Source organism: Vigna umbellata, chromosome 1 (assembly GCF_029865625.1).
Source record: "Vigna umbellata cultivar VRB3 chromosome 1, Vumbellata_1.0, whole genome shotgun sequence".
NCBI classification, from domain to species: Eukaryota; Viridiplantae; Streptophyta; class Magnoliopsida; order Fabales; family Fabaceae; genus Vigna; species Vigna umbellata.
Window position 1 is genome coordinate 43,765,835 of NC_142165.1, and position 15,520 is coordinate 43,781,354.

At 32.1% G+C, this 15,520-nt stretch overlaps 2 protein-coding genes across 3 annotated transcripts; one reads left to right on the forward strand and one right to left on the reverse strand.

The window, feature by feature from the left end:
* On the forward strand, positions 1–7,169 carry LOC124836306 (uncharacterized). 2 transcript variants are annotated; one of them, XM_088103288.1, is made up of 8 exons: positions 1–156; positions 707–1,014; positions 1,096–1,217; positions 1,821–2,294; positions 2,949–3,044; positions 3,199–3,333; positions 3,721–3,784; positions 3,909–7,169. In XM_088103288.1, the coding sequence occupies exons 3-8, from the start codon at positions 1,200–1,202 to the stop codon at positions 6,848–6,850; spliced, it is 3,729 nt and encodes a 1,242-aa protein (XP_087959414.1). In that variant the 5' UTR covers positions 1–156; positions 707–1,014; positions 1,096–1,199; the 3' UTR covers positions 6,851–7,169. The 2 variants fall into 2 exon arrangements, with proteins under 2 accessions (XP_087959414.1, XP_047167401.1); XM_047311445.2 differs by having other exon boundaries at positions 1,116–1,217.
* Positions 7,170–7,680: 511 nt separating this feature from the next.
* LOC124836309 (Calcium-dependent lipid-binding (CaLB domain) family protein) lies at positions 7,681–9,301 on the reverse strand. Its single transcript, XM_047311450.2, has 5 exons — positions 9,144–9,301; positions 8,944–9,009; positions 8,601–8,727; positions 8,340–8,454; positions 7,681–7,867 (listed from the first exon to the last, which is right to left on the reverse strand). The coding sequence occupies exons 1-5, from the start codon at positions 9,208–9,210 to the stop codon at positions 7,802–7,804; spliced, it is 441 nt and encodes a 146-aa protein (XP_047167406.1). The 5' UTR covers positions 9,211–9,301; the 3' UTR covers positions 7,681–7,801.
* Positions 9,302–15,520: the final 6,219 nt, after the last annotated feature.

Genomic DNA, 15,520 nt, shown 5'->3' on the forward strand with positions numbered 1-15,520 from the left:
TAAATATTCTCAGACTCAAATAAAAGCATCAAAAGCAATCTTCAAAACTCTCAATACCCTCTCTTATCATACCCTCGCCTCTCTTTCCACAACCCGCAATTTTACATCCACTCTTTCCAAAAATCGCCGGATCCAGCAATTCTCCTTTCTCTTACTGTAACTACTACCTAATCCGACAACTAATTTTGTTTTTTTAGCTTAATTTTTACTTTATGTACTGTCATAAGTTTTGCTTCAGCTGCGTCCAAGTAATTCATACTTTTGATTTCTGTTCTTAGTTTATTCTTGTATGTTAATGATTTGTTGGGGGAAGATGCGCGGAGGCCAGGAGGTGGGCGGTTGGATGAGGTTTTAGTCAAAATCAATGCATCTGTTTTGTCTAGATTCATTTATATTATTTTTTGTACTTTCCCTCTGTGTTTTCCAACCATGGACCAAACATTATGGTTTGCTAAAGCATGTTCTTGCTTCTTCTTTTTTTCTTCGTATGAAAAATTCGATCTTTAGTTTGGTGAGGAGGGAGATAGTGAAATTCATTCTGACCAGGTGATCCTCATTGTTCGTGACTTTGTCTGGGTTGTTGAGCGGTTTGTGTTTCGATGAGTTGAATCCGTTTAGTGTTCAGATGTTATTCTTGACATAGCATATGCATGTCCATTGAAGTTGTATCTTTCTGATGATTCATGAGAGTTGTTTTGTGTTTCAGGGGTTCTGTGCGGTGATGGGAAAAATACAGCTTAGTTTACATTGGAGGGCAAGTTGTGATCCCTAATATGTGTTGCATGTTACTTCTGCCTCTTGACTAAATTAGACGAGTCAGACTGCAAGTTTTTTGGCAGTGGAAACAGATTATTGGAATAAAGGAGATGTACAGAGCTTTGAGGGCTTTTATCAATTTGTTTTATCTTTAATAACATAACCCACGATCTGAAAATGGAAGATCCTGATATTGAAAAGTCTGAAGCAACCAATAAACAGATTAACAGTAGCACAAACTGTAATTCCAAACAGCAGGTGGGTATGAATTTTGAAGATTTTTTATGTTGGGGGTTTTCCTTTCAACATTGTGAACAAACTTTATCACTTTTCATTTAGTTCATTTGTAATAATTTCAGAGTGCAGAAAATGCTAACGAACGTCCTGAATGGTTACCTGATGGCTGGAACTTGGAAGTCAGAATCCGTAAAAGTGGTGTACACATGGGATCTGGATACAAGGTGGGAGATAGATTCTCTTAATTTAGATGTTACTGTTTAGATTGTCAGCGAGCTCATTTAGACTGTTATGTTTCCTTTAGTCTATGTTATTCACGTAGCAACTTAATATCATATTCCTTAAACATCGGCTTGATGTAGTCATGTAGTTACTGCTGCCACTAATATATGGTAGACATTATTAGTGCATAACTTGCACTGTTCTTAGGTTTCTGGCCTTGAATCATGAATATTTTTTTGGAGATTTGTGTGTAGCAGAAGTTTATTTGAAAATCTTAAACTCAATTCTTAATAACACTCGTGACTTAAATGTACGGTGGTTACAACATTACTATTGTTTTCCCCCATTTGGCTGACTTCTGACAGTTGTCCTAAATTTGATGAGCTGGATTTTAGGTTTGTTCTTTTAAGATCATGCTTAATTAATTTTACAATGGTAATCATATTTGCTCTTAAAGACTAAACTCTATACTCTTTAATTGATGTGTTCATGTGATTCTGTAATCTTTGGTGGTATTTTATGTTTTTTTCAGGCATCTTAACATCAATAGTGATACATTATTAAAGCTGCTTATCTCTCACTATAAACATGTTTTCTTGTTTCAGTGTTACATCGAACCATTAAAAGGATACAAATTCTTCTCCAAACCAGAGGTATTACGGTATCTCGAAACTGTGAAGGACAGCAGTTGCACTTCCAAGAAGGGGAATAAAAGTAGTAAGATTAATACTCCAAATGACAAGAGCTGCACTTCCAAGGAGAAGAAATGCAGTAAAATGCAGACTCCAAAAAACAAGAGCAGCAGTTCCAAGAAGGAGAAAAAATGTGCTAGCATGGAGTTTCCAAATGACGACAGTTGCACTCCCAAGGAGGAGGAGAAGGGCAATAACATGGATTTTCCAAACAACAACAGTTGTGCTCCCAAGAAGGAGAAGAATGGGAATAACTTGGATTCTCCCAACGACAGCAGTTGCCTGTCCAAGAAGGAGAAGATAGGCACTAACATGGATTCTCCAAAGGACAGCAGTTGCACTCCGAAGAAGGAGAAGAATTGCACTAACATGGATTCTCCAATTGATGTTTGTATCACTTTTTCCTTGAATCTTTTTCTCTTTATTATTAATGAATTATGAATGCTATCATTAGACTGAAGATTGATTCTTATTATCATCTTACGCATATGATTGATGATTTAGAATTATTCATGGCATACGAACCTAAAATCACGCCAAATGGCAGGACTGTTGATTATTTAATGTGCAAAAAGGACCATGTTTTGTAAGTTAACTTGAAAATACAACCGCAAAGATTAAATCATGAAAGAATGTTGCCCCCATAAGAAAAAGGGCCCATTCATGAAACTTAAATGGCTGTCTCATCTTATTGCCTGATGTTTATGTATTTGTTTATTTGCACTTCTACTTCAACAATTTGGCTTGTGTTTCTTTTGTTGAACACTATGGATGGGAAGAATTTTGAGTCATAGTTTGTCTCTGTCTTTCGGGTTGAATAAACTATTCATGTTTTGCGACTTTTGAGTTGTGTGCTGCTAACACATTTACATTTTTACAAACAAAAGGCATAGAAAGTTTACAAATAAAATGTTATAACCTAGCTTTTATAAAATTGATTATTTATGGGCCTTTATTTAATCCATTGAATATTTTTATGAATTATAACTTATATCGGTAACATTGTTCATGTTTAATTTTCAAAGTTTTTCGGTGTTTTAGGTTGTGGTTGAGAAGTCTATTCCGGAGGATTTACCACATGGGTGGTTAAAAGAATTGAAGATTTCGAAGAATGGCAAGGGCATTAGGAAAGATCCGGTATGAAAAAATTTCAGCCAAAATTCTCTTCTCCTATTTAGAGAAGTGGGCTGCAAATAAAACTGTTGTTTGGTTTATTGAGTAACATGCTACATTTACAGTTTTTCAAAAGTTTATGCTTATATAAATTATAATTGGGTTACACTTCCGACAGTTTTATATTGATCCAGTGAGTGGATATGTATTCCGCTCTAAGAAGGATGTACTGCGGTATCTTGCATCTGGTGATATACGGTCATGTGCCTTTAAGCCAAGTAGAAGACAAATCCAAGATGAAGACAACATAACTGTAAGATATTTTTGCATGACTACCATCTTACCATTGTTGTTTTGTGGAGTATTCTTATTTTTCATTAGTTCTTACTCCAAGCTGTTAGTAAGTGATTGAAATCTGGGGATTTTTTAATCACACCAGATTTGAGACTCACGGAAAATTCTAGCATTTTAAGAATTTTCCTAATATTAAGATTTGCATACTTGCATTGTTGTAGCCTTTATAGATTTTGGTTGATTTAGTTGTCTAAAATTGTAGAATGCTATATGATGAGTAGTCCAAACTCTGAATGATTAACAAAGAACAATCCTATAGCATCAGGAGAATCATTATTTTTTTTTTATGTATGCATCTAAGAAATCTAACAGAATATTTTATATGCTTTCATGTTTTTCAATCTAGTCACCACCTGCTGCCAAGCGGCAGAAACTGAAGCAGTCTGCACCCACACAACAGCTTTCTGCAGGTAAGAAACTATTTATGACTAAAGTATATTCAATTTTACTACAAGTTCATCCAACTCTGTGAATGAAGAATATACCATTCACACCTGATGCCCATTCCTGCCTATTTTTAACTTTTTACTGCAGCCACAGAAATACTTGATAAAAGCAGCTTAGAACCTAGTGCTAATAGCCCAAGGAAAAAGCAAAATGCAAATGTTTCGGCTAGAACGAAGGTTGCTTCTGTTCCTAAAGGTGATTCTGTTGCAAATATGCATTCACTAGAAGATGGAGCTGCAAACTCATCTGAAGTGAAGAAATCATCTGACCCAGGTAGGTCAGCACTTTTGAAAAATGAATCCTTGAAGGAATCAGCAAAAGCACTTTTTGCAGATGATTTGCAAGAAGAGGAACGTGCTGTGAATGCAGTGGAGAATGGTAATGAGAAAAATCACAGTAACCAAAGCATATCCAAGATCAGGAAGGAGTTCAATGTACCGCAGCGGTCATCACCGAGACTTGCTGGAAGTAAATCTGTACAGTTGGTAAACAATGTGGTCAATGCACAGACACTTCAGGTTCCAAAAAGAAACTTGAGGAAAAGTAGAAACACTCTAGATGTTGATATTTCTGTGGACCAAGCAGCTCCTAAAGAACAACCACATGAGCAAGAAACAGATAAAATAGAAGACAAAAAGCCAGAAATTCAAATCAGCTCAAACAAATCAGGTAAAAAGAAAGAGCACCACCTTCCTCGTCGTGCTTCAAAACGATTAGCTGCTATTGAGCAGGAGTCTATGAACTCTAAAGTGGAATTGCAGCAAAGTGAGTGTGGGCCAGCTACAGTGCTTGCTAATCAAGCCCCAATAAATGGAAAGTCAACAAATAAAAGGAAAAAGTCAGCAGCACCTCATCTGGAGAAAAGGGGAAAAGAAGAGATGGATGATGAGAAAACAGGACCTCAGCTGTCCTTTGCATATCACTATTCGTGGTCCGACCCAAGCTTGGAATATGCAATCAATGCCCTCACTGGTGTGTTACCACCAGCTGATAATATACCCAGTACTGTTGCCGAAACTGATATTCAAAAAGCTTCAATTGATAATGGTACGGGAAGGAGCACCACTGCAGTCCCTGAAACCGATATTCGAAAAGCTTCAGTTGACAGTGGTACGGGAAGGAGCACCACTGCAGTCCCGGATACTCATATACAAAAAGCTCCAATTGATAATGGTACGGGAAGTAGCACCACTGCAGTCCCTGATACTGATATTCAAAAAGCTCCAGTTGATAATGGTACGGGAAGTAGCACCACTGCAGTCCCTGATACTGATATTCAAAAAGCTTCGGTTGACAATGGTAGGGCAAGTAGTACCACTGCAGTCCCTGATACTGATATTCAAAAAGCTTCTGTTGACAATGGTAGGGCAAGTAGTACCACTGCAGTCCTTGATACTGATATTCAAAAAGCTTCAGTTGACAATGGTACGGCAAGTAGTACCACTGCAGTCCTTGATACTGATATTAAAAAAGCTTCAGTTGACAATGGTACGGGAAGGAGCCCCGCGGCAGTCCCTGAAACTGATATTCAAAACACTTCAGTAAACATTGGCAGAAGTGCCACTAATATTCTTGAAACTGATCTTCGAAAAACTTTGATTGACAGTGTTAAGGGGAGTAGCGCCACTACAATCCCTGAAAACAATGTTCAGAAAACGGTGGTTGAAATGGAATCGGGAAGTACCGGACCTGAAACTGATATTCAAAAGTCTTTGATTGACAGTGTTACAAGAAGCAGGGATAATGAAAACAATTTACATGACACTGTTACAGGAAGCAAGTATAGAAAATCCCAGGTGCGTTCTAATAAACCCAAGAGAACGAAAGAGCTCAAAGTACCTGTGCGGTTATCAAAGCGACTTGCTGGCCTGGAACCTGAGATACCGCCTGCTGAAAGAGCTCTTGAATATTCCACTAGAAAATCATGTAAAGAAGAGCCAACAGCCACTGCTACTCTAACTAATGGAGTGTCTGATCATCACAACGCTGGGGAAGAAACCAAGCCTACTCTTCTTCAAGCTTCTGACAGTTTGAAAACAGAAGTACTTGGAGAATCATTAAAACGGAGTGAGAACTCATATGATACCCAAACCGATCACAAGGAACAATTGGAGAAAGTTGAAATTGAAAATGTTGGTGATGTGAGATCAGAGCCTAAGCTCCCCTTACCGTTTGGGGATTCTTGGTCAGATCCATGCCTAGAATTTGCCATCAAGACTCTCACTGGTGTTTTTCCAGTTGATGCTGGTGGAGACATAATGCCTGCTTTGCCTCCTGGCTTTGATAATCCCCCATATAGGCAAGTGAATCGAACTGTGGTGACAGACATTAATCAAGAAGTCCATGATAACTCGAACCAACCCTCGCTCAATAAGGAGCTTAATATGGTTAGTCAACCTGAGTTGAGGACCGGCTCCATCTCTTATGAAAATGCTTCTAACTTTACAACTAGGGAATCTTATCTTGATCAAGATAACATTCTTAAGAATTTTGATGTGGAACCCAGTCTCACTGGAAACATAACACAACCTGTGCATCATTCTTGGAATATAAACACACTAGCACATGAAGAGCCATTAAAGCAAAATGGACAGGCTGTTGAGGGTGGAATTATTACAACGGAGCAGCAACTAATTGAAACTGGAGCTGTAAACCATGACAATTCCGAGTTACAGTATTGTGCACCGTTTATGAATTCTTGGTCAGACCCATGCTTAGAATTTGCATTTAAGACTCTTACAGGGGCGATACCAGTAGAGGAAAATTTAACACTCCAAGGATGTTTCCCGGAAACTGCTAACTATCATGAACGGAGGGATGGTGTCTCATTGTTGCCAGATTTCAGATCATCTAGCTTTTCACAAAGCGATTTCTCGTTTTTCCATGATACAGGGGTTAAGTCCATGCCAGGGCAGCAGTCATCAGTAAGCTCTCCATTCCTACCCTTGGAGAAAACAGGTCTTCAAGGTTTTGCTGGAGTTGATCCTCAAACACACTTTTCTCAGTGCAACAATAATTTTCAAAGGTAAGCTAGTTAGATGTTTGTTGCTACCTCCAGGATAACTACTGTTGGTATGTAGTTATACTTTTGTAGACTGCAAAAATGTTCATCGTTAAGTATCCTTTTATTTTCCCTGTCACATTTGTAAATACATTGTGAACATAAGGTCTCGGTTAGTGTTTTTGCCTTTTGTTTGTTGAGAAGATCTAGGTGAGCAAAGTAAGGAGGTACACAAGTCCAACTGTTGTTGTCACACTATCTAACTACTCTACTCTCTGTGTCAACTTATTAATTGGTTTAATTCCTAGTATTTAAGGCATATGCTAACAATTGCGTGTTTAAGTTTACTTTTTTTGAGATTTTTTTTGTTTATTTTCTTGATTTTAAAGAAAATATTATACGAGCTCATAACCAAACTGCCGTAAAAACACCAATATTGGGTAACACAACTGGTGGCAACGACTTGTGGTCTCTTTTTGAAGTGACTCTCGTTCGAATTATAAAGAAATGATTGTACCCTCTTTCAAATATCTTCTAGGAATTGGGATTTGGAACTATTGTCTGCTTTTTTCCAATTGATTCAGTGTTATAATCAACTAGAAAATGTGGGCGTTTGATACAAAGCAGTGATTAAATAAATGCCCCCATTTTTATACCTAATTTGTTTGTCGTGTTTTACATCCACCAGTATCATAATCTTTAAGTTAACTTAAGGATTCTACACCTTTTCACTTATATCCTTATTAGCAAATTACTCTTATATCCTTTATCTCAATTATAAGATTGGTTTGAAAAGTTTGAAAGAAAAAAATGTTAGAAATTATAAATTCAACTCTTCTTATTAACAAAATATAAACAACTAATAATTGTCAATAAATAAATAAACAAATATATTTTACATAACTTTATCTCTTATTAATGCTAATGTCTCCTCACACAACAAATAATACTCAAACACTCAGAAGTGCAGTAAATACATTTAGTCTATGCAACGAGACTCCTTCCATCCCCCAAAATCTTCCTCCATACCGCGTTCTCTGCGTTCCTTCATTAACAAACCCAAAGAAAAAATGTAGCGAATTTCATATATTTCAAGAGTCTACTTAACATCAATCTTATGCACCCATCTCAATGACATTAAAGAATTTTAAAATTAATATACATTTTAAACATGATCTATATGATAAAAATATAATTAAATGATTTCTTGTATATAACTTTCATTTATAAATATTCCTCCAATTCATTCGGACTCAAAAGATACGTTCTTTAAGATGATTCTTATAAAAATTACTCAACTTAATTATTCATTTCCTACTAGATAAAATTTATAAAAAAAAACTACAAAAATTAAGAGACACTCAATAAATAAAATTTAGTACTCATCAAAATTTATGATTCACAACAAATTTTAACTATAAATAAAAAAGTATGTTGGAGAATTTATAGCAGTTTTCACGTACAATTATGTATCTATATATAAACATGATAAACAAAGTAAGAAAAAAAATTAATACCTGACGCTTAAAAATGAGGCCAACTCTAATCTCCCCACAATAACGGTCATCCTTCACAACATTGTATGAAGTTGATGGAATGCTCCCTGCCTTGAACAAGTCATCCAACGTAATGCTATCATACATAAACATAATTCAATTTAAATTAGTCTATTTAAGAATAGTTATTTCTAAAAAACTTAATTAACACAATAATAAAGTTTTTCTTAAGCATGATTTAATTTTTTATGCTGAGACAAAAATCAGGGAGAAAAGACTCACGTAACTTCTCCCACGATATCATCTGCAGACATGGAATCACTGTCCATGATCTTTAATCTCAGTTCGTTAACGCCTTCAGAAACGTTGAATATGAAATTTTCATTCCACTTTGGATTACTTCCTTTATCTGCATTCACAAGTTTCATTATAACACCAAATAAAACATCTAAAAAATTAGTTGAATACAGGTAAATTCGTGAACTTCTAACTGCATAAATCATTTTTAAGTTGAAAACTCCATTTGGGACGTTAAGATAACATCGTTAGGGTTAATCATCGTATTCATTCGATATTTGAATTTGAGTTTATAGTAAAATCAGATTTACAAATAATTAATATGTACCTGTTTGAACACTGCTTTTTTGTTCTTGGGTGCGACATGTGAGGATCACATAAGGGTCCATGTTAGCTGCTCCATCAGATCGTGCATGAGTGAAAATATCAAAGAAAAAAAATTACAAAAGTTCAGATCAGATCAATGAGAGATTATGAAGGGTGGAACTTATAAGATTGTTATGTATTTGTGTGTAAATAAGAACTTACAGAGAAAATCTGTGTTCTCAAGGCCTTTGGCATATTCAAGAAAAACTTCAAGGGTTCCCTGAGGCATCTTGAATGAAGGATAATGAAATATGGAAGAATCTGAAAGAGCTTTGAGAGAAAGCTCTTAGAAAGAGGCACGATTGGTTTTTATATTTCATGGTAGTTAATTAGAGGAATGAAACAACACAATCACCGGTTTTCAGATAAATGTAAGCCATAACTATTTTTACTCTGTTTTTTTCAATACTTAACGTTTACTTTTTTGTTTTTTTTTTTAATGAGTAAATCATTGTATTTCAAACCGTGCTGAGATTTCTTTTCTCCTCAGGTATTTTCCCTGTTCAAATTAATTATTAGTTTTATTTTCGACACTTTGATTAATAAATGTAAAGTTTTTTTTTAAAATATACATGATCGATTATCATTTTACTATAACTAATTATTCAAAAAAAAAATTGCAGTTAAACATATCTTGAAAAACAATGCAATAATTCATTCTTGTTTGTAATAATTAATTGTTGATTGTTGTAATAATCAATTGTGGACGACAATTGCGACTTGATTCTTCGTTTTCCAAACTTAATTTTGAAATCAGCTTTTATAAATTAAGTGGGAGTTACTTTTATATATACTAGAAGTTAGAGAAGTAGGTAGAACTTCGATAACTTTTTGTGAAAGAATTTGAAAAACTTAATACTAGAAGAATAACTTTCGTTAAGTGTGATATTGAGTGATTAAGTGTTGCTATTGTTATTAGAAAAAACTGTTAATTTTGTGTATGATTCAAAGGAGACGTTCATCTCTTGTGGATTCAATGAAAGTCTTTTCATCTCTTGTAACTTCGTGTTGTTCTATTTTCTAGATTGTTTTATTGTGTTTGTAAACTTAATTATTTTGTGAATCAGAAAACATGCTTGTTGCATATAGTAAATTAAAATCTAAATATGAAATCTTGTAAAAGAATAAAATCATTGGAGGAAGCAGAAAATTTAAATAGTAAAATTTCAATTTTAGAAGAATGGAGAAATGTAGCTATTGAGTGTGCATCTTGTAAAAACCATACCTTTGACATTGACATTATTGAAAAATTACTTGAAAATGCAAATAAAAATAATTTTTTTTGAAAAACCAATGTTTTAGAAAATGATTTTTAATAAAAATAAATAAATTCCTAAGAACAAAAATAAAAATAAAAGAACTCTTAAGGTATGAGAAGAAAAAAGAACAACTCATTATAGAAACATAGATATTCTTACATATTTTTTATTGCGTGAAAATGAGTCATACTTAAAATAAATGTATATTAAACATTATAGTGTTCAAAATTAAAAGTATGCATAAGTGTATGTTGTTAAATGAAAATAAAGATAATATATCTAACAATAATATTAGATCTTAAAAAAATAATTTAATTAATAATTGTAATTAACAGTTTAGAATAATTGTGAGATTAATATTTTGTAGGTAACCAATAGATGAAATTAGGCCCAATCATCTATTTCTGGTTCGTCCTATGATTAAAATGTGTTAGTGAGAAAAATTATGAGTTCACTCACAAGAGACTACAAACCAAATTGGGCCTTAAAAGCCTTTTTTTTTTCTTCTTGTCTTTCGGCATTTTAATATACACCCAAAGGTGACTGGAGTTTTGTTGTGATCTTTAATATTTTTAACAAATAAAAATATTAATTAAGTATTTCTTTTTTTCAACATGCCATTGTTAAATTTTTATTTTGGTTATTTTGAAGCATGGGTTAACAACTAATACTACTATAAACACTTTTCTTAAAAGTGTTTAATTGGTATAATATATTGGTATTCTTTGATTTTACTTTGGTAACATTTTTTAATAATCCAATTTACTCTAAATAGAAATAATAATTGTACATTTGAGTTCTCGTTTGATAGATTATAGTGACTATTTTTGTTCCAAACTCTAAGATTAGAGGATTATATTATTATTGATATAGATGGATGGATCTCATTTCCTATATAATGAAGTTTTTTCTTTTTAAAAAGCTTATACAAATATAAATTATTCTACTCTCTAGCAGGATAAATCACTACACTAAATAAAATAGTTTGACCTAAAAATCTAATGAATATTAAAACTCATTACTATAAAAAAAGTATTTTAACTTCATTGATGATTTAAATTATATAAACTGATAATAAAAAAATATAAAAACTTTTACACAAGAATTTTTGAAGTACCATTGAGCTAATGCAAATATTTTTTTTAGTAAACTTTAATATAAAATGTTATTTATTTTTTTAATTCATTAATGCGTCTTTTGAAAGTAGTCAAAATTCTTGAATCCCTTATTTAGATAAGGAATGAATTGTGATTTATATAATTTATTGATCTTTTATTAAGGAATAAGTGATTGACTTCTCCAATTGAATATAGGTGTTTGTGTCTCCACATTTTTTAATATTCAAATGTGTTTATTATTTATGTTTGCTTATCTTTTGAAGTTTGAAAGGTGATTATAAATAATAATATTGTTATAAAATGGGGCACGTTTTGATTGATAATTAGGATGTGAATAAAAATGGTGTCATAAAATATCAATATTAAATCTTAAACCTTAAAAATATATAGAAAGAAACCGTGAAGAACATGACGCGGTTGCCTCTCATCAATCAAGTACCGTTGTCTCCAACAGAACCGTGTAGGCCCATGGGCTTTTCAAATTGTCGGTTGGGTATATGCTGCCCATGGGCTCTTCTCATTTCACTAATCACTATAGGAAATTTTAGATTGCATCCAACTGCGATGTATCATTATCACAATCAGGGCAAAAGACCATAAAGAAAAACTATAATTATTATTCCATTCGACATCACAATTGTAGAAGTCTGAATTTTGAAGCTCTGAGGATGAAGACAAACGTAGTTGCTTATCTGACTTGTTTCTAATCCGGTGGGAAAGGCTTGCGTTCACGGAACAACCACTATGGAAGACAGAGTGGGTGCAGTTCATAAATGAATGTTTTGGATAACCACATTTTAATCAACTACAGTGATTACAATGAAGCTTCATAAAGTCCATTTTTATTTTTAATTTTTTTTATTGTTATGAATAAATCAACTTTTTTTTCTTAAATTTTATTTTGTTTTATCTTCAACTTTAGTTTTATACTTTTTCTTAATTTTAATCATTTTGTTTAAGTGTGTGAAATAAATTAATAGAGAATAATTTTAGTACAGAAAAACAAGTTAAAACTCATGAAAAAACATGTTTTGGACAAAAAAATATCAATTTAAAGCAAATACTAGTGTTAGGCATCATTAGGATCATGTCGAATGCTTCAATTACAAAGTGTTGTCAAACTACATGGTACTGAACGCTACATTTGTGGGTTTGAGTAACCACCCTCTATGTTGAGCGATGAAAAAATGATTGACACATAAAAAATGTGTATTAATACATGTTTCTTACGAGTGTTTTATAATTCTCTCCTCTCACACTTCATTTATCACATAGAGCAACTGGGAGAGGTTTTCAAAGTCTGTTTGGAGAAGCTCTCCCTTCTCCTCCTTGGGCTTCAATCTTCATCATAGTGATTTTGCCCTTTTTATGTGGAAGAGGAAGATGAGTCACAAATTCGATATGAAAATGCAAAGAGGAAACACAATTTGAGCATGGAGTAGAGACTAACAACATTGGGGGAAGGACGTGCATCTCTCTTTAGTTTCAATTTCTTCATTATCTTTTCAATTTATAAAACCTAGGTTCTCAATTAGGAAGAGCAAAATCTATTGTTGAGATTAGATGTAAACTAATTTTTTTGTGTATTGTGTGATGTTAATACATATGCATTTCCATGTCTATGTTAGTATTTCATTTTTATGTTTAATTTTTGTTTTGGTTTTGTCATCCATAACTTCATATTTAGTTCATTAGGTGTTGAAAGATGTCGTTTGAACTTAGAACAGAAATTAAGTATCTAATGAAACTTTCATCTAGGGATAAAACATGATTCATTAGTAATTTTAAGACTCTTAAACTTAATGCATAATTACTTATTGAGGATTTAAGGAATTTAAACTTGATGAGTTATCATAGGCTTAAGGTCACTAAGAATAAAATATAAGTATTTTTGTGAGTTGATTTTAACATAAAATTTGAATTGAGATATTTTTGAGTGCATAAGAAATAAAGGGATGAAATCTAATATTGACAATTGTAAATATGTTAAATCTTTTGTTTCACATCATCTGTTTGATAAAATATCCAGAAAAGTATGTTAGTTTTTTGTGAACTTTGTTTTCTATTTGAGTTATGAATTATGAGAATTGTCATATGTTGTATAAGTCTATAAAGAAATAACAATATTTATTATTTATTACATACGAGCAGTGCATTTGTTCTTTTACCATAACAAATGTTTTAGATATCATAATGAATTTATGAATATGATTGTTTACCTTGATAGAAAACTCAATATAAAAATCATATAATCTCAGTCTCATATGATTGACTCACTAGTTTTACAATATCATAAAGTTAAACTTAAAATTCACACTTCTTAATGTAGTACTTGTCAATAAACCATCTATTTTACAAAGACCATGTAATACTAGTTATTTAACTTTATCACAATAATTAATCATTGGTTATAGTATTTTAGATGATTTTTTGAAAAAAATAATAAAAAAAATACTAATAAAACATTAACACAATCCAGATATAAGATATTGATGTCATATTTCTTATATCATGGTTAACTTTCTAATTAAAATTTTGACTTACAAGTACATCTTCGACACAAATTAATCACATTACTTTTAAATTGAACTCATTTCAAATAAAAACTCTTAATTCTTTACATCTGTCTCGTATAAACAATTGTGAACAAAAGTTTTGAACAATAGCTTTATTAATATTGACGAATTTTTATTTTTAGGTTAAAACAAATATACATGTTTGGATGGTAGTGTTTTGTATATGAGTATATGCTTTGGATGATTGATTACATGTTTGCAATTTCAAAAATGGATTGCTTGCGTATTAATCAATTGCTCTACTCCGTTAACATTCACTACATTCTCTGCTTTATTATTTCTTGTATTTGTTTCATTCCAAACATGCAGATTATAGTCATTTTAAAAAAATACTATTATCTATTAATAAATATTATTAACGACAGAATTCTATTTAAATTAAAACTCAGAAAACAAATAATCAGAATTCTATTTGAAATTCTGATCCACAAATAAAACCTACCAAATATTAAAAAAAATTCAAAAACTACAAATTAGCTTATCAACCTGCAAAGTAAATACGAATCTTTTAAGGTGAGAGACCAACCCATTTTAAATAAAAGAAAGTCAAATCAAATTTAAACGGATCGGACTTACATTTTTTTATCATCTCCTAATAAGAAGACCATATTGCACCATATTGCACTTAGTATGGAACTAAAACTAATTGGCCTACGTCTCTCTCAAATTCCCATACGATCTAGAAGATGAAATAACAACAAATCTAAAATAATTTGTGAAAGAAAACAAAGCAAATTTAATTTTTATATTAATTGTTTTTTAATAGAAAAATAAGTGGAATACAGAACCGTCAGTACCTATAGAACCCATACTTACGTACAGAGAACACAACCACATGTAACACTGAAATAACTTAATATCAATGACAGTCAAATTGATTACCAACTCACACCATCAATCATAATGCATATCATATTTTCAGTCAGATTACCCAAAATGTAATGCGTTTTGTTAGATAAAAAATTATATAACAGCTAATTAATAACTAATTATAGTGTACCGAAATTAATGACCAATAATTTTTTACCTAGAACTATGTTGACGAAATTAATAGTCAAACTTAAAAACATTAATTAATTTTTTATTATAAAAACAATGGCTTGTTTTTTTATTAAATAATAAATTTATAATAGACTAATCAATAAACCAATCTATATATTTTTGACTAAAAATTATAACGAATTTTGAAAAAACTATATATTAATATTTTATTTGTTAAGTAATAAACACAATTATAAGAAAGTAATGACCAATGTTACAACTAAATTGTTGAATAATAAAGTATGAATTATACAGTAAACAAGAACGTCCGTGATATTATTATCCGATGAGGATGAGACGAGTAAGTATATCAAAACTGAAAAGATTGGATGATAATGCCACGCGCATCAGGTATCGTTGCGTGACGAACCAATACAAACCCATTGGGACCCACGCGCAAAACTCCGCACAATAATAGAACACCAATAACACTGATTATTATTAGTTAATAGTTAATTAATTAATCTCTTAATTAAAAAGGAGAATGGCGCGCGAAAGTAACAAATCTAAACGATTATTAGAAAGAAAGGGAAAGGAAGTAAAGT